This window comes from Amaranthus tricolor, chromosome 3 (assembly GCF_026212465.1).
Source record: "Amaranthus tricolor cultivar Red isolate AtriRed21 chromosome 3, ASM2621246v1, whole genome shotgun sequence".
In the NCBI taxonomy this organism is placed as follows: Eukaryota; Viridiplantae; Streptophyta; class Magnoliopsida; order Caryophyllales; family Amaranthaceae; genus Amaranthus; species Amaranthus tricolor.
Window position 1 is genome coordinate 30,369,084 of NC_080049.1, and position 24,829 is coordinate 30,393,912.

Sequence of the window (24,829 nt, forward strand, 5' to 3'; positions counted from 1 at the left end):
CGATCGGATTAGCTCGTATACCTAATACGTCTCTCGGAAAGAACGTTTCTCACAACAATTTGTCTTAATATAATATCTGTATCATCCGAAAGCAATCGGATATCCGAAAAAGTCGAATTGGATATTTGGACTATTCGTTATCCGAAAAGATTGGAGTTCTTAACGACATTCGAATTGGATATCCGATATTCGATAACCGATATCCGAGTAAGACTAAATTCCAAATTAAATTTCAATTACATTAGACTTTAACCAAACAAATCAAATAGAGATAAAAAGTCTAGCAATACAATAACCTTTTTTCATTCCATTTACAACGGTTAATACCCAACATGAAAAATGAAAATGCATACTGACTATAAGGTAACAACTGACAGACCGACAACACTACAAGTCTAGTAGTCTACAACAAAATAGTTTTTTCATTCAAATTACAACCAAGTTTGTGTGCACACTAGAGCTTTCACCGTTCTTAGAGATAGAGGGTTACGAAAAGTACCAAGTACTCGGCCACTTGTGCTAAATATGGATTCAAAAGCTACCGTGGATACTAAAATGGCCAACACATCCCTAGCAACGAGAGCAACAATGATAATCATCTTAGGGTGTGTTTAGTTGGTGATTTTTAAGGGTATGGAATGGTATGACAACCCATTCCAATGTTTGGTTTTGTAATTTTACATTAGGATCTCATATCCAAATGGATTCTCATACCTTTCCATTCCCTAAAATCCCATACCCTCCTACCCCCAAAGTTTCAAACTCCATTCCCCCCATATACAAACCCTAATTCAAATCTTCCTGTTCTTCACTTCCCCGTTCTTCAATCTTCCTCCGCCTTCTCTGTTCTCACATCTCCTTCAACCTTCGGTTCTCTGTTCTCACCGGTGGCCTACTGCTCCCGCTGCTCTTCGGTTCTTCACTTTCCCCGTACTCTGTTCTTCCTCCAGCAGCCCTGTTCTTCAATCTTCCTCCGCCTCCTCTGAAATTCACTTCTCCTTCAACCTTCGGTTCTCTGTTCTCACCGGTGGCCTCCTGCTCCCGCTGCTCTTCGGTTTTCGCTTTCCCCGTACTCTGTTCTTCCTCCAGCAGCCCAGTTTATTCCAAAGTATATACCTTTTTTTTTTTCTTTCTGCTATTCATTGCTTTGTTAATTATTAAACAATCTTTGTTAATCAATTGGATCAAACTCGTTGTACTGGAGATTGCTTTGTTTTGATGTTTTGATTGCTTATTCATTCGATTAAAGGACCAATTTTTTGTACTGGATGTTTGCTGAATTTTTCTTTTGATTGCTTTGTTTTCTTGATTGGGTTTTGCCAAGAAAGTCTGTGAGATTGATTTAGTCTGAAACTTTACACATTGTTCTTGGTTTATTTGAGGTTTTTGGATTGATTTCAAGAAATTTGGAATTGGGTTTTCAATTATTCATCTCATAATTCATTAAAGTTTGATTCTTTACGCATTGTTCTTTGTTTGTTTGAGGTTTTTGGATTAATTCCAAGCAATTTGGAGTTGGGTTTGCTTGCTGAATTTTTTGTACTGGAAATTGCTGAATTTTTTGGATTAGTTTATACTGGATGTTTGTACTGGAGCATACCAATCTAGGCCGTTTATGAAATTGATGATGCTCAGTTTGTACTGGATTAATTCAAATGCTCAGTTTGTTAACAATGTCAATTAGCCATAGTAATGATTGCTAGATTAATTTGATGATTGCTATATATAAACTGGACAGTGAATCCATTGCATAATTGAACCAAACAGTGTGAATGGATTGAATATCTATTACAGGATTGAACCAAACAGTTTTAGTCTGGTGTGGGGTTCTAAATCCATACCATCCTGGTATGGGGACCCCATACCATTCCAATCCTGCTCACTGAACCAAACGGACCCTTAATTATTTTTCCACTGCGGAAGACAAATTTCATTACCAACTCATGACTCAAAACAAAGAACTATATCCTAATAATTGTATTAGTTGAGATATTTAATTCATATATGGAAAGCTTATCGGGATGAGACTATTTCACACGAAAGTAGCTCACCCAAAATTCTCGTATGATTTCTCTAATTCATCATTTTAAAATTATAAGTGATAATTAATCACTTGAAAAAATAAAAAAGAGATAACATTAAATTTATAAGTGATTAATTTATGACAATAAAAGTTTATTGGGTCAACCTAATAGAATTGAGACGGATTGACTTGAAAATATTTGTTTATTTTCTGTGTTGTTATTGTTCTTTCCATTTACTTTCTGTGCAGATCAAGTGCAAATTTTAAAAATTAAATACTTTTAACTGTGAGTTTTTAAAATTCAAAAAAATTAATATTTAAATAAAATATATTAAGACGAATCTATTAAAATTGCATTGATAAGAAATTATAATCAAAATTTAATACTCCCTCCTATTCACCTTAGATGTCCCATTTACTTTTGAGACACTATTCCTCTATCACTCTTAAATTGCATTTTATTATTAATCTATAAGTTAAAACATAGTCATGTGGGATCTTATTTGATTCGTTTTGATGTAAAAATTATTAATATCAACTGTTTTATAATTTTTAATTGTATATAACTTGATATATTAAAGATTGAATAAGTGCATTTGATAGAGTGCATAAAGTAAATGGAACACTTAAGATGAATAGGAGGGAGTATTAAAATTCGTAAATGGAAAAAGACTGCAAATCACCCGAGCTAAAAAAAGCCATCCCAAAACCCTAGCAATAACATTTCTTCTAAAACCCCTACTTTGATTCCTTATATTCCAGAAGCCGCCTTCTTCCAGTTCCTCCATTTTTGTCTGTAAAAGGTATTTCCTCTATTCCTTTTTCTTTTCCAAATCCATTGTTTTTCCTGAAATTTGGGGTAAATATTAATCGGCGATGTTTATACTCTATTTCTGTTTCACTTTCTTTCAAATTTCACAAATTCTCATATGAAACGGTCTCATCTTAAGATAGTTTGTAACTTTGTATGTGTAAATCCGGATTCGAACCCATTAACTTTCGGAACTTTAGAACTTGTTCATCGTACAGATTTATGGCTATGATTATACAGAGAGAGGGTAGAGTAGGGAGGTTAATTCTATTTTCATGGATTGTTTTTTGAAGAAATATTTTATTGCTAAAAATGCCGCTCCCTTTGAGATTTGAAGGTTGAGCTTTCTTTAACTTTTATGGTGTTTTTTCTTCATCTACGTATTTCTTTTTAAAAACTTTCCATGTTTAATCGAATTATGAATTGATGGCTTTTTTTTGCCATCCTCCCTACTATGATGGATTTTCTCCAAGTACACTTGATATGAGCCTTCTTAATATTTTGCATAATTTTTCTTGTTTTTTTTTTTACTTCATTTTGGCATTTTTATAGAATTGGGTCTTGTCTCACATGTTGATCAAATACCATTCCCCATAAAGGATCTTCGTTTCGATTTGGAAATTCAAAAACTGAAATAATTAGGTTTGGAACCAAAATAATTGAAGGTTGTATAGATAGGCCAATTTGATTAATAATATCTGCCCAAAACCCTAAAAGCCACGCATATAACCCTAATTCATTCTTTCCTGGCTTCATTCCTTCCTCATGTATTCCATCAAGAGATAGAAAGTCACGCACAGCCCTAATTCCTCATTCCTTTTACAACCTCTTCATCTTCTCCTTTGATCTTTAGTCCTTCTACTCTTCAAGGTTAGTCTATTTATTTTTAATTGTTGTTTTGTTCTAATTTTCGTTTAAAATTAAGTTTGGGTCTTTAATCTACACATAACCGTGAATCGATTGTTGCTCGACACATAACCCTAATTCAATTAAAATTAGTATGGGTCATTTTTGCTCTACGCATAACCCTAATTAGATTGTTGTTTGGGTCTTTAATCTTCATTGCTTTTGTTCTTATTTTTTGTTGCTTTTTTGTACTTGTTTGTGTTGTGTTCGTTTTGTGTTTGGTTAATCTGTGTTGGTTTCCATTTTTTTCGTTTTGAAGTATTTGCTTTTGTTTTGTATTTTTTGTTTGTATTTTTTTACTTTTGTTGTTTATAATGTAGTCTGATGAATTTTTTTGTTTTTTTTTCTTTCATTGTGTTTTTGTTTTCGTTTTTTGCTTTATTTTTTTAACAATCTGTGTTGATTGTTTATAATACAATAGACTTTAATAATCAAAAAATTGAATACCTCTTTCGGACTGATATGCAAATCAAACATTTTTCTATGTTTTGTTCTTTATTTTTTGGTTTGTGCAAAATTTTCAATGTTCTTTATTCTATTAAATTTCGGTTTAGGCGGTGTGGGTTCGGTTTGATCTGTTAAATTGTGATTTGGTGCAATTTGTTTAAAAATAAATTAGGTTTGGATTTTTACTGAAAAATTGAAAACCGAATCAAATATGGTCTAATATGGTTTTGACAAAAGTTCAAGCTGTTGACCGAACTTTCACCCATACTGATTTTTGTTTCCGTTATTTTCCAAAAATTCAAGGTAAAAATTAATGGACGATGATTAAACTCTATTTCTATTTCCCACTTTCTTTCACTTTCCACAAGTTCTCATATAAGATGGTCTCATCTTAAGACGATTTCTTTGTCTCTTTCTCTCTTTTCCTTGTGTGTGTGTTTGAGTGTGTAAACCCGGATTCGAATCCACGACCTTTTCTATCATTAGAACAAAGATTTATGGGCTATGATTATAAAGAGAGAGGGTGGAGTAGGGAGGTTAATTCTATTTTTCATGGATTGTATTTTGAAGAAATTGATTTTTGCTAAAAATGCCGCTCCCTTTGAGATTTGAAGGTTGAGCTTTCTGTAATTTTTATGGCGTTTTTGCTTCATCTACATATTTCTTTCTAAAACTTTCCTTGTTTAATCGAATTATGAATTAATTGCTTTTTTTGCCATTCTCCCTACTATGATGGATTTTCTCCAAGTACACTTGATATGAGCCCTTCTAATATTTTACCCCTTTTTTCTTTGTTTTTTGAATTTAAACTGCATGTTTTTAGATTTGTGTCTTATTTTTGCTGTAGATTAAATACCGCTCCCTGAAAGGGTTCTTGTGTTGATTCTTACCCAACCCTTGTCTTCCCTGTAATCCAATAAAATTTTATTTTTATTATTTGGTATTCAAAGGAAAAATTATTTTTGCTTTTTAAATACTTTGGAATTTGATTTCTAGGATTTTTTTGATCGTTTTGCGTTGTTGAAAGTGAAATTCACTTTTTTTTTTCTAGTAGATTTGGGTTCTTGAAGGAATTCTGTCAAGTAGAAAAACAAACAATGCCGAAGAATGGAAAGGATAGAACCATGGAAAGTAATGCAGATTTCTTGGTGAGTTTGTCCATATTAATTCTCATTTTTGATGGGTTTTCTAAATTCGTAGTTTATTAATATGATAATTAATTTCCAACCACAGCCATTAGAAGGTGGTCCGGCTCGTAAGCTTCCCAAAGGTGAAGATTTAGATAACAAAGCTACTGTGGTTTATATTGGAAGGATTCCACATGGCTTCTACGAGGATGAAATGGAGGGTGTGTGTGTTGTCTTTCGCCTTTTATTATGTATCTGAGTTTTTTGTTTGGTATTTTTGGTTGATTAAATTATCTTAACCTTTTCAGGTTTCTTTCAACAATTTGGAACCATTAAGAGATTAAAAATTGCACGAAACAGGAAGGTAGAATACATTCAATTAATTTGAATTTGAGGTATCAGAATTGATCTTGTTTTTATTTTCGAAAAAGTGATCTTTGTACATCTAGTATTGTGCAGTGCATCCCATTTCTCTTGATCTAGTTATATAATTTGACCCCTTTTTTTTGATATATATGTTATGTGCTTTGAATGTTCTACAGACTGGAAAATCTAAGCACTATGGTTTCATCGAATTCGAGTATCCAGAGGTGGTCTCATTTCTCAGATGCGGATTAATATTTGGACTTTATTACCTTCTCTAACTTTTGCCTCTGTTTACAGGTTGCAAAAATAGTTTCAGAATGTATGCACAATTATTTGCTGCTTGAGCACATGCTGCAAGTACACTTAATTCCTCCAGAGCATGTACATCCTAGATTGTAAGTCTTGTATTATTTTAGGTATGAAAGTTAAGGACTGCAGGGCCTGTAGTTTTGTTGTCCTTCCACAAAAAAGACAAGTAAACCCTAAGACTAGTTGGAACTTGATTGTTATTTTGGGTGTACATGAAGCATATGTTGCTATTTATTGCTGTGATTGAACTCATTTGACTGAGCTATCTTTTTTTACCATATTTATTTGGACTGTTAGGGAAGCCTTTTGTCTAATCAGGAAAATGGAAAGAAATCAAGATAAATTGAATGAAATGTTCATTTCAGGAATTGAAATTGTTCCCTCTTATACGTTTTGATTAACAAAAGCATCATCTTGTAGGAATCCCAAACACAGTACCGAATAAGCTTACTGCTATGGCCTCACTTGCTAAACGTCATTCACAATCAATGCGAATAATTTTGTTGATAATTTCATAAACCTTTACAAGATGATTGTGAATTTGTGATACTTTGAGGTGGGTGATATTTTGCACTATGCCCCCAAACCCTTCATGTGTTCCTCCATTGTGATGGATTGCCATAATTGGTTCTTAATAAAAAAAAATCACGATCATTTTAGTCCGATCATGTTGCATGTCTACATTCAACCATTAGGTTATTGAAGAACGTTGATCAATTGAGTACTAAAGGGCATTATATTGCCTTTATTCAAAAGCTTCGTAGCTAATAGGTCTTGCTTGTGTCTTGGAAAACATCATAGTTGGTAAGTGGTGGTTAAGTTGTGAGGTTCTGTGAAAGTGTTGACTTCCTATTTGTTGATTCAAGTGTTTGTGGGGGATTGGATGGTGGGTAGTTGATAAGTGCAACTATGGGGATGAGATGTTGAAAATACACGTTGAAGTGAAGGTTAGTTGACCATTGGTCATTGGTTTTCTTAGTGATTGAAGACTATTAAAGTAATAGAGACTGGTTGTGAGGTTCCGTGAGAGTGTTGACGTCCTATTTGTTCACTGTAATTGTTTGTGGGGGATTAGATGGTCGGTTGATGGTTAGTGCAATAATGGGGTTGAGATGTTCAAAATAGGCGTTGGAGTGAAAGCTAGGTGGCCGTTGGTCATTGGTTTTCTTAATGATTGGAGACTATTAAAGTAGAAGAGGTTGGTTGGAAACTTTGATGGTGCTGGATTGATGCTAATATGGAGTTGGGTATGATTGTTTAGTTGTAGTTTGGCTGGTGTTGGCTGCTAACTTTATTGAGTGTTGATTGGGTTGGCAAAGATGATGACTTTCTTTCGGACAGAAATGTAATAGCTGAACTTTATGCTTTTCAGGATGGGGTTTGGAGCTTTGTTGCTTGGACTTTGGCGGATGGGGGTTATGAAAAATCATTGAAACATTTATTTTCTAAGGGGAAAAGAAATGAAAGAACAAAACATTGTGTTTTTTATGGTAGTTTTTTCTTTGCATTGCTGTTTATGTTATGTGCATCTGCGATGTAGATTGCTTTATTTCCTTGGTGATTGGAGCTTGTGAAAATGGGAGCAGATGATTAGTAAATAAGATGTTGATAGGTTGATGGATTTGGTTGTGATTGTAATTTTAGTCGAGTTGGTGTTGGTTCCTTACTATATTTATGTAGATGGAGTTTGTGTTCGCTTTTGGGTTGTAAAAGAAGGTAGAATTTTTTCCCGTACTGAAATGTAATAGGTGATTTCATACTTTGTAACCCTTAATTTTAAAAGGCGCGAGGAGCTTCAAGGATTTGGGATCCCTAGAGCCTAGGGCACCTGGTGAAGGCGCCTTAGAAACTAGAAAAACAATTAACTCGAAAAAAATCCAGAAGAGAAATCATGGGAAGAGAAATGAAGAAGATGAGTAAATATAGATCGTGGCTGCCCATTTTAAATGGGTTTCGCCAAGATCAAATGCTCCTCGAGGTGCTCGTAAAAGGTACTATGAGGCACTCACATCAAGGATTCTCCTCCCCAAGCCTAGGCCTTTCAAATTGTCCATACCATCACTTGCCAATGCGCACTTTTTAAGATCAAATGCTCCTCGAGGCGCTCGTAAAAGGTACTATGTGGCACTCAGATTAAGGATTCAACTCGCCAAGCCTAGCCCTTTCAAAGTATCTCACACCATCACCCACCAAAGAACACTTTTTACGACTAATAGCTCAAACTTGATAAAACTAATTGATTCTTTGCCTAGATGTGTATAGTTTGTTGTATTATTTTTTTTTTTGGATTTGACGATTTAACTTGCTTGAACTTTTAGAAAATCTCAATCTTAAGGCATTGCGTTAACATCCACAATTTGCATTTTTTTTAGTAGTGTTCAAAAATACTTTTGATACATAATTTTGTCATGCTTTGGGCTGTTTTTAAAGTTCATGTTATCTTTTTATGTAGCTATATATTATTTAATTAACTAGTTATAGACTTCCATTTTTTAAGTTTAAATGTCTTTTGTTGACAATTATATCAAATAGGAACTTGTTTTATCACCTGCAAAATTCTATTTAATATAGTGTCATGCAGCTTGTTTATCTATATTTCAGGGTTGTTTTCTACTGCATATTAATTCACTCTTATAATCATTTATGCTCTATTGCTTATGAGTTCTGTGTCCATTTATTCGTAGGATCAACTTTGATAATTTTTCCTTCATTATGGTGCTAAAGTGCTACTCCTGAATTGTTTATATCTATGTCTAGCTGGTTAAATTTTTCTCACTAGATTTTGGTTCATTTTACTTCCATGCGGCTGCTGACTTTTGTACCTGGTATTATAGGTGGAAAGGTTTAAATCGTAAGCAGAAGGTGCCAGTTCATTTTGTTCAAATAGAAAGGTTTAAGCATAACAAGGTATATGTAAAATCAGAGTGCCATAACTTCAATTTGAAAATCTTTTTGATAGTCGTATTAATATAAGGCTGTTCAGGATAGGACACTGGAGGAGCACAAGAAATTGCTTAAAGCAATCCTGAAGCGAGACAGGAAACGAAAAAGTAAAATAGAGGCTGCTGGCGTTGATTATGAATGTCCTGAAATTGTAAGATCTTTCAACCTCTATTTAAGCATGAGACTTATTTGCTGTGTGGCTGTGCTTATGTATGTTGCTTGCAATTTTCCTGTGGACGCAAGTTTCCCGTGTTGCTTTTTATAATGGCTCTAATTGTACATTGACAAGTAGAGGCTATTTATGTTTGTGGGTGAGTTTGCTATTACCCACCACACTAGCCTAGACCTGCTGTTATGTTCACATATGCAAAACGAGGATTATGGGTACAAAAAGGAATATCAGCAGAAATCTGTTAAGATATAATAACAAGACAGCAAACGTTTGCAAGGATGTGTTTGAGTGAGTGTAACAACCGATTTAGAGCTTGGGCTGTTAGCTATTCATTTCTTTGAAGATATTTATCAATAAATCTTCCCCCCTCTCGTTTTCACAACCTTCCTCCTCCCTTTTCTCCTTTCTCCTTTTTTTTATTGAGGTTCTTTTACGTTTCTATGTACTTGACTACTACACTAGATAACAGAGTTTTGGTAAACAAAACGAGGACAAAGAGAGGAGGGTTAATGTGACCATAGCAAATGCTAGCAATTGGCGCTGTTTTATAGAACCGACTCTTGAGAATCTCAAACAATGCTTGTTCCTGTTTTTATGTCGCTATTACATTGAGTGGCTTCTCTTTTGCATATGCTTTGAAAAAGAGACCTTTTGTTTTCCGTTTAGCTAGTTTCGTTACACTTGAAAATCTCATGCACTGCAATTGTTAGAGTGGGATATGATGATAGTAAGTTCAGTGTGCACAAGTTCCTATCATATTAAGTTTAACCTAACATTAATCTATCGTTACATCAAAAAAATATTCATACATCTGTATGTTGCTCTTTCCTTAAATTGTGGGGACTAGGGAGGAGGATATTAACATATTAGCTTTAGTGATTTACCTTGAAGTTTTTATTAGAGCCCTGATGACGTGCCATAAAATTTTAGTGCAAGTATACGCACAAGTCACAACTGTTTCTTTAATCCTGCTCAACTTATTGAAAGGGAATGTAAATTTTATATTTAAAAAGGTTATATTTTTTTATTTTACCGGTCTCTTACTTTTTGGGGTAAAATTGACCACATTTCTCTAGTCGTCTCTGTGAAGGAAGTACATGTATGAATTGTCCATCACCTTCCCTCAGTCAAACCCTGTTTTTGAGTGGGATATTGGGTTGATGATGATGATGATATTTTTGATTTTATTTTAGACATTGTTGCTAACATTGAGGTCCCATAGATAAGGTCAGGCAGTCGTTGGCTGTCTTTTTGTGACCACCTTATGAGTTTTGTTGATGGAAGGTCAAGATTAGAATGGTAAATATTGGGCTGTTAATTAACGAGCTTGAAATCCTGCTGTTGAAATAAGGTTGGTGTGTTATTTAGTAATCTCGACATTGGTACCTATAAAATCGATGCTTGTGCAACTCTTCTCAGGTGACTCGTTATTTTTCATTCTTGTTATGATACGTTTTTCTATTTTGTAGGAGGGTGTTAACCTGCCTGCTCCAAAGAAAATTAGATTTGATTGACGATAGCTAGTCTTTCTAAAAAACGCGAAGGTAAGCAGGCATTGCTTTTATTTGTTTTTCTTGCTTCACAATCGTCTTATAGTTTGACGGACCTTTAAACATTTATGCCCAGTTTTATCTCAGTAAGCAGCTAAATACACTGCACTGAAGTGAATACCAATGAGCTACGAAGCCGCGCCTTTTTTGCTGTTATAGGCTTGCTTAATGCTACAATTGATCACACAAGTTCTTTTCTCTGTGTATTTTCGGGTTCGGGTTCTCTTTTTTACCATTTGGTATGTTCGACTTTATGATTTTTCGTCTGATTTATTTATAAGTAGTTTTTAGACTCTATTCCGAACATTATTTATAAGAATAGAGTCAAATTTGTTAACAAATGTAGAATCAAATCAAAAACTTTTAATTTTCGTTAACTTATAATATATGGTTGCTTAATATATGCTACTAATATATAGAATCAAATGTTGTATCTAACTTAAATTTATTTATAAGTACTTCCTCCATATTATTAAACACCCTTCTTTGTTATTATAATATATTTTCCATTAATGACTAATAGTAATATTTAGGAAATAACTTAGTTGATCCGGTGTGTAATCTACCCGTTTCTGCTAGCCAAATAACTTTCTCAATTTCTTTTGGAATGATATCCTAGTTGGCTTTCCATAACAAATTTCTTTACTGTGTTATAATTTTTTTAAGATGTTTTTCTTTAATTTTTATTTCTATTTATATATTTTTTGTATTTTTAGTTTTATTGTAGTATTGTCAACATAATTTTAGATTTTCAATTGAAATTATGTCATTATTTTTTAAACTTATTTTTTATATTTTGGCTATTGTGTGAGGAGATTGCCTAACTGTATATTTTCATAATTTCAATTTTTCATAATTTTTAGCTAAGCATATGTTAAGATATAAATGATTAATAGCATTTATTAAATTACGTGAAAAGCTATGGGTAGCAATTATATTAGAACGGAGGAGTATATTTTGCATTTTTAATATTATAAACACAATTTTAGATTTTCAATCGAAATTATAGTATTTGTTCTTAGTTCAAGTATTTGCTTGTTAATAATTTTGACGTCAAAATTCATATCCTTATCATGTCATATTATTGCGTTGAGTATTGATATTTCGTTCCTATAGTCCTATTGATAATATTCTTATTTATAAATAGTTATTAGAAACGAAAGCACTCAATAAAATTACCAATATTAGAAACATTAGTAGAATTCAACAAAACCTTGTTTCATCTTCGTATTTTTGGAACAAATGTTTTTTATAATTATAGGGTAGATAGAAGGCGGCGAGAATTAGTTGAGAGTTGAATATTTGTCTAGTTGAAATCATATTAGATTTTTAAGATTTGAAATGGAAATTAAGCATACAATTAAGTTTTTCTTTAAAAAAAAATAAAAAGAAGTCATAGGATATATCGCATGAAAATAAAAGGGTTAAGTGACAATTTCATTCAGAGCCTTATTGCTCCCTCTACAATGATAACAAAAAAATGTTCTAGGCCTAAGAATAGAATTGGTTGAACGCTCTTCTGTGCATTGGTTTTGTACCTATATGGATGTTATTTTTCTACATTATATACTATACAATTCAGTATTTAAAGGGTTTTACTCAAATAATCTAGCAATTGTTAAGGCAGACTCGTGCCTAAGTTTTATGGTGAGACACGATTTTGTACAAACTCTTAAAAGAACTATTTTTTTGAGAAATCGTTACTCAATAAGACAATCTTAAGTTCTCTATGGGATAATTTTTATTATTACGCATCTAACAGTGAGACTGTAAAGTGAGATCTACCAAATGTAAAGTAGAATTTGATACTTGTAGGCCGGCCCACATCAAGAAAAGAGTCTCCCTCCATGTTACAGTTAATTCAACATCTGCCCACATTCCCTAATCCTGCCCTTCTTTACCTTTTCCACATGGGAAAATTTAAACAAAAATCCTAATTCTAATCCAAATCCTTTCTATCTTCCCAATAACACTTCTTCTAAGTGTCTTTTTCATTTTAAATCATGCATCAATCCATCCAACACATTTTCACTTCTAATACCTTATTATTATTATTATTATTATTAATTATTACAGAGAATAGGTAAAAATTAAATTTAAAATTTTTTCTGATAAGTAATATTTACTCTTTAACTAAGATAAAACTCGATTCTTATTTGTCATTTCTTTAAATGAATTATTCTATTATGTAAGGCTCAAAGATGTCCTAATTTATGTTTATTATAAAAGGAATATATAATTTATGTTTATTATAAAAGTAATATATATGAAGTACAAGTTATCAAGTAATAATGTAAAAATCTATGTTTATGCCATAATTAGTTAGGATACATTTCACAAATATGAGCCTCTTCCATCAAGCTAATTAGAATTAAAAATAAATATATAGAAAATAAGTTGAAAAAGGGCTAGTAGTACTAGACATTAAAACAAATTAAATGGCTAAATTAAATAGGTGGCAACTAGGTGAAGTTCTAGAAAATTCTTTTGAAAAATTTTGTCAAAAAAGAGAAAATTATAATAAACTACCTATTCTATACCCCTCTTTGCAAAAAACTATTTTATCTAAAATTTTTTGCAAAAAAATACCTTATATAATACATTTCTTTGCAAAAGACTACCTTATAACGGTTTTTAGCGTTTGACCGTTTAAATTAACCGTTGACTATCACGTGATAGTCACGTGACCTTATAAAACACGCCTTCTCCTTCATTTCACGCTGCTTTGAATCAGTTGCTTCCCTCCCCTGTCCCAGACTCTAAATCCCTCTGACCCGTAATATCTTAAATGTGAATAATAGGAGCTCATACAATTGTCTGGTCTCATTGCACATCCAAAAGCAACAGGTTATATAATTTCAATGGAACAACTCGACCACCCTACACTGGATTCAATATATGCAAGATTGATAAAAGCTCGCGTGATTCGTATGGAGCCTCTTAGTCCATTGATAAAAGCTCTACAAACTACCTAAATTTCAACCATGAAAGCTCCATTTGATGCCCAAACTAACATCAAAATGATGAATTGATGATGTATAGGCGTCAATGAGTTCTTCTTTGACGGGATTTTGAGGTTGAAGACAGATTGGAAAAAACCCATGAAATTCATCTTCGTCGGGCTCTCTTTCTACTTCGGATTCGGGTATTGAGTTGAATTGAATCGAAGATACATGGGTTACAAGTGTTTCGTCGTCATCGTAGAGTTTAAGATCAATTAGGGATGATTTTTTGATGGGTTTACTTTTCTGGGTTCAAGCTGTAAAAATGGCACTTTGAATTTAAGCTTCATTAATGGAGCTTTGGATTTTGGATTTAACCCTCCTTCAAGAGCAACTGATTCAAAGCAGCGTGAAATGAAGAGGAAGGCGTGTTTTATAAGGTCACTTGACTATCACGTGATAGTCAACGGTTAATTTAAACGGTCAAACGCTAAAAATCGTTATAAGGTAGTCTTTTGTAAAGAAATGTATTATATAAGGTAGTTTTTTTGCAAAAAATTTTAGATAAGATAGTTTTTTGCAAAGAGGGGTATAGAATAGGTAGTTTATTATAATTTTCTCTTTAAAAAATTCTTTTGAAAATGGGTGGCAACTAGGTGAAGTTCTAGAAAATTCTTTTGAAAAATTCTTTTGAAAATAGGTGGCAATTAGGTGAAGTTCTAGAAAATTCTTTTGAAAATGGGTGGCAACTTGGTGAAGTTCTAAAAAATTCTTTTAAAAAATTATTTTGAAAATGAGTGGCAACTACGTGAAGTTTTAGAAAATTTTCAAAAGAATTTTTTAAAAGAATTTTCTAAAACTTCACCTAGTTGCCACCCATTTTCAAAAGAATTTTTCAAAAGAATTTTGCCACCCATTTTCCCCCTTTCCTCTTTTAATGCTCTCTCGTCTCTTATCCTTTCCCTTCACTCATTTACGCACCCATCTATCGTCTCTCGCTCACCATTCCGCAAACCCTAATACCCTCTCTCTCCATCCTCCATTGAAGCAAAGCTCAATCTAAAAATGGCGTTTTCAACGACTCATATCCATGTTTTGGGCACCACTCCCTTCACATCCTTCACTACAAAACCCTCCTCTTCAAGGCCAAATTCAGTTTTCTTGGGCCAGAAGATTAACTCTAGTACAGCCTTTTTAGGCACCCCTAATTTGGGCTTTTTGAGACTTAGGAAAAGTCGCCGGAGTGGCGTTGTAGGTCCGGTGAGGATTGTGAACGAGAAAGTGGTAGGAATTGATTTAGGAACCACGAATTCGGCAGTTGCCGCCATGGAAGGAGGGAAGCCTACTATAGTAACCAACGCAGAAGGACAGCGAACGACGCCATCTGTGGTGGCGTATACTAAGACCGGAGAGAGACTGGTTGGGCAGATTGCGAAGCGTCAAGCAGTGGTGAACCTGAGAATACTTTCTTCTCAGTGAAGAGATTTATTGGTAGGAAAATGTCGGAGGTTGACGAGGAGTCTAAGCAGGTTAGCTACAGAGTTGTCAGGGATGATAATGGTAATGTTAAACTTGAATGCCCTGCTATTGGAAAGCAATTTGCTGCTGAAGAGATCTCTACCCAGGTAATTAATGCTCGTTGATGGGGTCTTTTTTGGTTGTTCTAGAAATTCATTTCAGCTTTCTTGTATTGATGATTTGCTGGGTTTATAATTTTACTCCTATTATGTTGATTATTTAGTATTTTGTCTACTATATTGAAGTGCTATGCTAAATTTTTGGTAGTTTGAATTTCGGGTGATTTAATTACCTGTTGAGCTTTGTTTGAATTGGGTTTCTATTGATGTTGTAGGTATTAAGAAAGCTTGTAGATGATGCATCAAAATTTCTGAATGATAAAGTAACGAAGGCAGTGGTTACAGTACCTGCTTACTTTAATGATTCTCAAAGGACAGCAACAAAGGATGCAGGCCGTATTGCTGGGCTGGAAGTACTTAGAATCATCAATGAGCCGACTGCTGCTTCTTTGGCTTATGGTTTTGAGAAGAAGAGTAATGAGACTATTTTGGTGTTCGACCTTGGTGGTGGTACTTTTGATGTTTCTGGTACTACCTTTCACCTTTTTATTGTTAGTTTGCTTGTAATTAGGTGGTACATTTGATGTTTCAAGTAGCTTGGAAGTAAGATCATTGAAATTAATGGAGGAGAACTCATGTGTATGAGCACTCGTAGGTGTCCTAATCTTTTGCGATTAAGACTTTGGCCTGATTCTAAGTAGTTTGGATTTCGGAAGTCATTTTAGAATAATTGAGATCATCCTGATGCAATTCCTGTCCCAAAGACCTCTAGAGACTAGAATAGTCTAATTGCAAATTTAGCATGAATGTTGATTTGACAGTTTTATCCATTTAAGCACAAACTGAAAAGCTTTGGTTGTTATGATATACTTCCTCCGTTCCATAATACTTGCTACATATTCCATTTTTGGAAATTTCATAATACTTGCTACATTTCCATTTTTGGTAATAAAACAATCATTTAAAATTCTACCTACCCCTACTTTTATCCTACTCTATACCTCTCTAACTTTTTTACCTACAATTATTTAATCTTTATTTATTTCCAATTAAAATTAATTTTCCCTCCATATTTATTATTCTCATTAAAAACTCAACTAATCTCCCATAACCCACCATCCCAATTAATTATTTCCTCTATTTAAATACACTATCTCAATTAATTATTTCTCCCATTTAAACAAACCTTTCCAACTACTTATATTAATGGTGGGATGAATGTGAACCGTTGGATTTGGTTTGCCCAGATCTGACCGTTGATTGCTCTTTATATAAGTAACCCGGTTCCTTTCCTAACCCTAATCCCATTTCTCTTCCTTTGCCATTTTCCCCTCTCCATCTCTCTCATTCTCTCTGGAAAGTTCTAACCCTAAAGATCTTTGGTTTTCTTTCATTTCTTTGCCGTCTCTGATTTCATTATTTGGGTTTTCTTTCACTATTGACTACGAAAGGATGGATTATATCTGGTTTTATTTCTGATCTTTGGTTTTGTATTTGATTAAAGGTTTACATTTGGGTTTTCCGAAATTTCTCTATTTCTTCTGGTATATTCTTTATACACTTTGCTTTAATCGTCATCTGGTATGCTTTGATCCTAAAATCTTGATTCTTATTGCATATTCTTCGTATTTTGATTTTTTTAAAACTTTGATCTGCTTTTTTTTTTTTTTTAATTTCATGTGTATGTTTATACGTTTATGATTTTGTTTTTGTTATTCTCTTGATTATTTCTTTCAGCTGTATTTAATCCCAAATTCATGATCTTGTTTTAGTCCTTCATCAGATCTGGTTTCTTTAATGATTCTCTTGCATGTTCTGTCTATTTTGATATTTTTAAACTAAGATCTGCTCTGTTTTTTTTTATTTCATGTTTATTTTTATACGTTTATGATTTTGTTTTTGTTATTCTCTTGATTATTTCTTTAAGCTGTATTTAATCCCAGATTCATGATCTTATTTTAGTCCTTCATCAGATCTGGTTTCTTTAATGATTCTCTTGCATGTTCTTTTTACTCTTTGCTTTCATCTGGTATGATTTGATCCGAAAATCATGATCTAGTTTTAGTACTTTATCAGATCTGGTTTGATTTATGATATTGTTGCATGTTGTTCTTATTTCGATTTATTTAATGTTGGATCTGATCTCTTTTTTTGTTTTCTCATGTTTATTTTAATTTGATTATGATTTTGATTCTGTTTTTTTTTTTTGATTATGGTTTTGGTTTGTTTTAAATTACGAAAACGATGATGTGGTTGTAGCAGTCGATGAGATCTGTTTTGATTAATGATTCTCTTGCATGTTCATTTTTTGATATTTTTAAACTTTGATCTGCTCTTATTTTTTTTATTTAATGTTTATTTGTAATACGTTTATGATATTGATTTTGTTATTTTTTTGATTATGTTTTTGAGCTGTTTTTAATCCCAAAATCAAGATCTGGTTTTAGTCCTTCACCAGATCTGGTTTGAAATATGATGTTGTATGATCTTGTTTTTTTAAACTTTGATTTAAACTTTGATCTATTACTAATGATAAGATTTTTATTATGTGTACTTCCTCTGTTATGTTTTTGTTGCTACTTAAGATTATTAAGAAGATGGACACAAAGGAAAAAGCGTGCGACTCATTAGAATCCCAAAGAGAATGTAAAAAATACGATAATATCTTTGGTTCGTGGTACGATCATTATTATTTGAAATGTTGGGAATTAAATTGTGTTGAAGATCCTGATCAAGAACCCCCACCTTGGTACTACGGTTTACCAGATGAGGAGGATTATGCATTAATCGATAAGGTGCAACCTAAGCAAAAGAGGCCACGCAAGACGACAATTTGTGGTCTTAACTCATGAGCATTCTAACTTATTTTTGATATTATTCATGATGTTTATATTTATTGAAAATGTTTTTTTTGTTAATGTCTCAATGATGATTGTTATTTGCTTGATGAAATGTGTAGATAGTAGTGTGTTTCATTGCCACCTTAGAGTTAAATCATGAGCAGTAGATATTAACACATGGTTAATGTGTTTTGTCTTATTGCCGGTTCAAGCACTAAGATGAGGCTGAGATACCTACATTTGCACAATTTCAAATGATGATTAATCGTTAAATCTGAGAGTTAAATAAACGTACACAAGTGAAAATTGGAATGATGAATGATGTTTAACTTGCTTAGTTTTTTTTTGTGACATAACTACCTCAATGACTAAATGGAGAGGTATGCATAATTGTATACTTACAAAATGTTGTCATACATACTGTTTTCTTTACAAAATGTCTACATATTGATAATTAATTTCAATCATCTTGCGGAAGATCATTGAGATTAATTATACCATGAGATAAAAATTGTCGTGCTGCATCAATTAGTTCTTGTGGAATTTCTAATTGCCTGGGCAGCATACCCAGCCTGTCCAGTCTTTGTTTTCCAATGTGTGGATTCTTATAGTTATTACCGCCTTTAGCTTTTAGTACCTCTATCATGCACAGTTGATACTGTATCCAAGTGTAGTTTAAAAGCTTTGGTTCAAAAGTGTCATATGCATCATTGACTGCCTTTATCAGATCATTGAGGTCTTTGGGGAATGACTTGAATTGAATTGATTGCAAAGCACTAAACAATCCCAAGTCCAAGATGTTCATATCTGGACTAGAGGCTGGTTGACAAACAAGTCTTATGTTAAATCCGTCTTTCTTTGCTTCTTCATTGAATGCATGATCATTTATTAAAATATGTGGCTTGGCGTTATCTTGTTGAATCCATATATCTTTCACCCCATTTGCTGGCCATTTTGATCTTATAGCTGGTAGCACTTCAGTGATTAGTTTGTCTCGTAGAATGTCGCGTGTAACTCTTGTTATTGCTCGTAATGTTGCTGTACCCGCTGGTCTGTTTTCTGACCTCCTCACTGCATAATGAGTTTCTGTAAACGGAAAAATTCCTATTTTCCCATCCCACAACACTTCACCTGTAGCATTAATGTGAGGTCTTGCAATAGCTGCTATAAACATCACTTTGCCTATGAAATTTTTATTTTGCACACATCTATATGGTTCCTCCTCTTCCCAAGGAAATAAGTAATACCTTTGTGTTGCCCTACTCATGTAGAACCATTTTTCATCTATGTGCACAACATTATACATAAGTGAGAATTTTGGTATGTTGTCTACAGTGGGTGGTATTACTTGGGATAAAATGAAGTTGACTCTTCTCATTTTGTGGTCATGAGAAAGTTTTGGTTTAATAGAATTCGTATGTGCTCTAATAATATCGGATTTCATCATTCTATAAACTTGTGAATGACCAATGCCTAATGCAGAGGCCATTGCTCTAATTGTGGTTCTCTTTTCAATCGGAACAGCATTCAGCAAATTCATGTCAAAAACTTTTGGTTTCCTACCAACTCTTCCCCTTTTTCTACTATTAACATCAATTAAAATGCCATTTTGCATTGATGTTTTGGCTGATTCCCACAGCCTTGATATTGTCCACCTAGATGTGTTATGTTGCATTGCAATTGTTTTAATTGTACCCCGTGGCAAACGTCTATCTGATTCTGTGGACAAACTAGTTAACTGTTGTACAATTAACTTTCTGGTCTCAACTGGTAGTTCCCTCTTACTACCTACTGGTTGCTGTCTTAATGTTTCTGTTTCTGTTTCTTCATGTGTTAATGTTTGACCATGGCTTATGGGTTCCTCCAAACTCAAACTGACATCGATGTTTCCATAATTCTCACTTGTGTACTCATTATAAATGTCATATTCACAATCTATATTAAGGTTTTCAAAAAAAGAAATAAATACCTCAATATCAGGATTAATGAATTCCTCTTCTTGAATTTGAACCTCAGCCATTTGTTGTTTTGATTGCTTGTTGTTGGTTTTGTAGAGTTGATGAAAGAAATAGGTTTGGATCCAAATTCTTATGAACTTTTTAAAAGGGGAGGACAACAGATGAAGAAATTGAAATGAAGAAGTGTTGAAAATTTTAATGCTGACTATAGAAGAATTTGATCTATTTATAGAAGATGAAATGTGTTAATGCTGACTTTTGTGTAAAAATTTTAACTTTTGCTGATAATTTGTAATATTGGAGGGAATTATTTGGGTGGGAAAATATTTTTTGGGGGGAAATGAAACTGACATGTAAATTAATCTGCAAAATATTTACCTAATCTTAACTATTTTTCCTTTTTCTTTTAAAATTAACAACAACAAAAACATCAAATCTTATAAACTCAACAGTAGCCTATGAAGTAGGTGTTCAGCATTCTTAATATTTGTGCCAAACCTAATGTAGCATTTAAATCAGAACGGAGGAAGTATGATTTGTATTATGGTTAGATTAAGTTTCCTAAGTTTTTAAAACAATAAATTAACGTTTCTCGTTTCTTGTTTCGTTTCTCGTATAGGATCGATTGTCATTTCCAGTAACATTGGCTATATTCTTTTGTTAATAATTTATCTGATGGTTATATTTTCATAATTTTAATTTTTCATAATTTTTAGCTAAGCTTAGGTTAAGATATAAATGATTAAAAGCATTTATTAAATTACGTGAAAAGCTATGCGTAGCAATTATATTAGAATGGAGGAGTATATTTTGCATTTTTAATATTATAAACACAATTTTAGATTTTCAATCGAAATTATAGTATTTGTTCTTAGTTCAAGTATTTGCTTGTTAATAATTTTGACGTCAAAATAGATATCCTTATCATGTCATATTATTGCGTTGAGTATTGATATATCGTTCCTATAGTCTTATTGATAATATTCTTATTTATAAATAGTTATTAGAAACGAAAGCACTCAATAAAATTACTAATATTAGAAACATTAGTAGAATTCAACAAAACCTTTTTTCATCTTCGTATTTTTGGAACAAATGTTTTTTATAATTACAGGGTAGATAGAAGGCGGCGAGAATTAGTTGAGAGTTGAATTTTTATCTACTTGAAATCATATTAGATTTTTAATATTTGAAATGGAAATTAAGCATACAATTAAGCTTTTAAAAAAAAAATAAAAAGAAGTCATAGGATATACCGCATGAAAATAAAAGGGTTAAGTGACAATTTCATTCAGAGCCTTATTGCTCCCTCTAGATGATAACAAAAAAATGTTCTAGGCCTAAGAATAGAATTGGTTGAACGCTCTTCTCTGTATTGGTTTTGTACCTATACAGATGTCATTCTTCTGCATTATATATTATATAATTCAGTATTTAAAGGGTTTTACTCAAAAAATCTAGCTATTGTTGAGCCGGACTCGTGCCTAAGTTTTATGATGAGACACGATTTTGTACAAACTTTTAAATGAGCTATGTTTCTGAGAGATTGTCACTCGATGAGATAATTTGTATTATTATGCCTAGGCCTGTCAAACAGATCAAGTTGGGTCGGGTTTGAGTTCGGGTCATATATAAACAAGTCACAAAATCCTTGACCCAAACCCAACCCATTTAGTTAATTGGGTCGAAAATCACAACCTTGACCCGACCTGTAACAGATCAAGTTGACCTGATTTCGCCCCACTTAACCTGTTTATAATTTTTTTGTTTTCGTTTTAAGGTTTTTAACGTTGATTAAATCTAATTTTTTAGGCTTTAATTTTAACTTTATGTTTTTTTTGCTGTTTATTTTGTATTTATTATGAAAAATAAGAAAATATTAAATGAACTAAGTTTAGCTTATACTTATGATTTAACTCAAAATTAACACATTTAATTAAATGAGTTATACAGGTTTTTTTCAGATTTAAAATTTTAACCTGAATCTAACCCATTTAATAAACATATTAGATCAGGTCAACCCATTTAATTAATTGGGTCAAAAGTCTCAACCCAAACCCACTTATTTCGGATTAACAAATCGGGTCAACTTTTACCAACCCTAATAATATGATGCGCATCTAACAATGAGAGCGTAAAGTGAGATCTACCAAATGTAAAGTAGAATTTGATACTGGCCCACATCAAGAAAAGAGTCTCCCTCCATGTTACAGTTCATTCAACATCTGCCCACATTCCCTAATCCTGCCCTTCTTTACCTTTTCCACATGGGAAAGTTTAAACAAAAATCCTAATCCTAATCCAAATCCTTTCTATCTTCCCAATAACACTTCTTCTAAGTGTCTGTTTCATTTTAAATCATGCATCAATCCATCCAACACATTTTCACTTCTAATACCTTTTTATTATTATTAATTATTACAGAGAACGACTATACAAAAAAGAATATTAAGTAAAACTCAAATTTGAAATTTTTCTAATAAGTAATATTTACTCTTTAACCAAGATAAAACTCGATTCTTATTGTTTATTCCTTTAAATGAATTATTCTATTATGTAAGGCTCAAATAATGTCCTAATTTATTTTAGTATATATAATGAAGTATAAGTTATCAAGTAATAATGTAAAAATCTATGTTTATGCCATAATTAGTTAGGATACATTTCACAAATATGAGCCTCTTCCATCAAGCTAATTAGAATTAAAAATAAATATATAGAAAATAAGTTGAAAAAGGGCTAGTAGTACTAGACATTAAAACAAATTAAATGGCTAAATTTTCCTCATTCAAGTTAAAGTTTTTTAAGAAAAATATAACAATTTCTTTATCATATAAGAAGTACATGGCACCACAAAAAATAACCTTTAAAGGATTATATGTACTACTCTCATTCTTTTAAGTATTTTATTTATTTTTGCCTAGGAGATTGTTACCCTTTCTTTTTAAGTCTATTTTCTTTTTTACTTTACTGTAATTTCTTTTATAAAAATGTCTCCATCACTTTCTTTTATTTTTATCCACACAATTTAAATAAACACACTATTCTTAAACACACATTTTTGTATCTCATTGTGAAATGCAACTCATATAAGTGAAATTACCTAATAATAAAAATTATTAGTATATGTACTTTTTGCTTTAAGGTCGTTTCACCAAGATACGATATTCCATAAGAATAGCTCTTTTTCAATATTATACAATATAAAACCGTGACAATTTCTCGAAAACAAAAAGAGTAAAAAGTGAACAAATAAACGAAAAGCTAGCTAGATTGTTGATTAAGCTAAGTATCTCTATACAACTACTTGGGTTGTCTATAACATGTATAACATCACCAATATCAAAATCCTTTTTTTCTCCACCCAAAAAAATGAATAATAATGATTATAATGGAGAAAGATCATCAACATTAAGGCCATGGGTATACTACCCAAGTAGTAGCACACAAATATCAACAAATCCTCCAAATTACTACAAACAACAAGGACCTTGGAAGGCTACCACTAAACCATTTAATGCTATTTCTTTTGGGTTTGTTGCAACAGCACTTCTTATATCTTTGTTTCTTATTATGGCCATTCTAGAACACTTGTTTCGATCTCACCCTAATCATGCCTCGTCCTCGTCTTCGTCCTCTTCCTCTTCCTCATCTCGTGATGGCAATGGGTTGGACTCGGGATCATTCATCAAATCTATAAATCATCCGGTATTCACATTTTATTCTTAATTGATTCACTTCTCGAATTCTTTTATAGGAATTTTACAGTCTGTTTGATAGTCGGTATTAAATGAATATGGTGGGAATGATAATAAAGAGTTAGTATACTTTTAGTTGAAATATCTATAGACAATTCAAATAGTTATGTTTGTTTTCCTCCAATCATTTTAATTTTTTTTACAAAATATATATCAATGTATTAACATTTAAAAACATGGTATTAAGTGGTAATGGAAAATTGTGAATCTAAAAAACTTTTTTATGATTAAAGTTTAATTACCATGGGAATGGAAAAATACATTTCATAAAATTTTACGCTACAATTCATTGTTATTACCATCTTTTAGTACCAACAACTAAACGAATCATTAATGAGTTACTAATTTGTAATTATTGTGTATTGCATGGATACTGGTAACTAATAACAGTTTAATAAGGATGAATGTAGAAATATACTTAATTTGGTTACTATAAATAGATGCAGGTAATTACAAGGAATGGAAGAGATTTGTCGGTGGTAATGCCAGGACAAAAGTATCCAACTTGTATAGCTCATCCTACTCCTCTACTTCCTTCTCCTTCTCCAAGGGAACCCTTTCACCATTGATTCCTTTAATTTTTTGGCTACTTCATGAGAGATTGCAACACCAGTAATTGACACAAGTATTAAGAATTTGATAGACACTGTTACATTGTATCAGTAAGATTAAAAGTGAGAGAAAATAAAAAAAAAATGTGTTAATAAGGTTATCTATATAGAAATATTGCAAAGTAATACAGTAAAGAGGGAGTAATACTTATCTAGAAAAGTTACCTAGGTTTGCTTGATGGGTATTAATTTAGCATATCTTTTAGTCTTGTTAAAACAATAGTGTTGTAATACTATTTATGGTAATTGGTGGTAAAAAAATGTTCAAGAGTTGTCAAATGTTTTTGAATATGTTCATTGTTCAACAATTCTCAGATCAAATGAGTCTAATTATGTTCTAAAAAATAATTTAGGTCAAGTTTCCTTAAACAAAAAATAAATCCTTTTCAAAAATGAAAATAAAGCAAATTTTCATCATACTTGGTATAACCAACTGAACATTAAAGCCACGGTCATCATCATTTGTCGTCGTGTGTAGAATATAACCAA

The 24,829-nt window shown here is 32.4% G+C and overlaps 2 protein-coding genes and 1 pseudogene across 5 annotated transcripts; all 3 read left to right on the forward strand.

The window, feature by feature from the left end:
• Positions 1-2,617: 2,617 nt before the first annotated feature.
• Positions 2,618-11,087, forward strand: LOC130808228 (uncharacterized RNA-binding protein C1827.05c-like). 4 transcript variants are annotated; one of them, XM_057673705.1, is made up of 11 exons: positions 2,716-2,826; positions 3,615-3,704; positions 5,242-5,335; positions 5,421-5,535; positions 5,623-5,678; positions 5,857-5,904; positions 5,978-6,075; positions 8,824-8,896; positions 8,973-9,083; positions 10,574-10,648; positions 10,731-11,087. In XM_057673705.1, exons 3-10 carry the CDS (start codon positions 5,285-5,287, stop codon positions 10,616-10,618), a joined length of 597 nt encoding a protein of 198 aa, XP_057529688.1. In that variant the 5' UTR covers positions 2,716-2,826; positions 3,615-3,704; positions 5,242-5,284; the 3' UTR covers positions 10,619-10,648; positions 10,731-11,087. The 4 variants fall into 4 exon arrangements, with proteins under 4 accessions (XP_057529689.1, XP_057529690.1, XP_057529691.1 ...); XM_057673706.1 differs by lacking the exon at positions 3,615-3,704 and having other exon boundaries at positions 2,618-2,826; positions 5,239-5,335; XM_057673707.1 differs by lacking the exon at positions 3,615-3,704 and having other exon boundaries at positions 2,618-2,826.
• A 3,370-nt stretch (positions 11,088-14,457) lies between these two features.
• LOC130807891 (heat shock 70 kDa protein 6, chloroplastic-like) lies at positions 14,458-20,362 on the forward strand (annotated as a pseudogene).
• A 2,831-nt stretch (positions 20,363-23,193) lies between these two features.
• Positions 23,194-24,670, forward strand: LOC130808341 (uncharacterized). Its single transcript, XM_057673819.1, has 2 exons — positions 23,194-23,679; positions 24,170-24,670. Exons 1-2 carry the CDS (start codon positions 23,344-23,346, stop codon positions 24,296-24,298), a joined length of 465 nt encoding a protein of 154 aa, XP_057529802.1. The 5' UTR covers positions 23,194-23,343; the 3' UTR covers positions 24,299-24,670.
• The last annotated feature ends 159 nt before the right edge of the window (positions 24,671-24,829 follow it).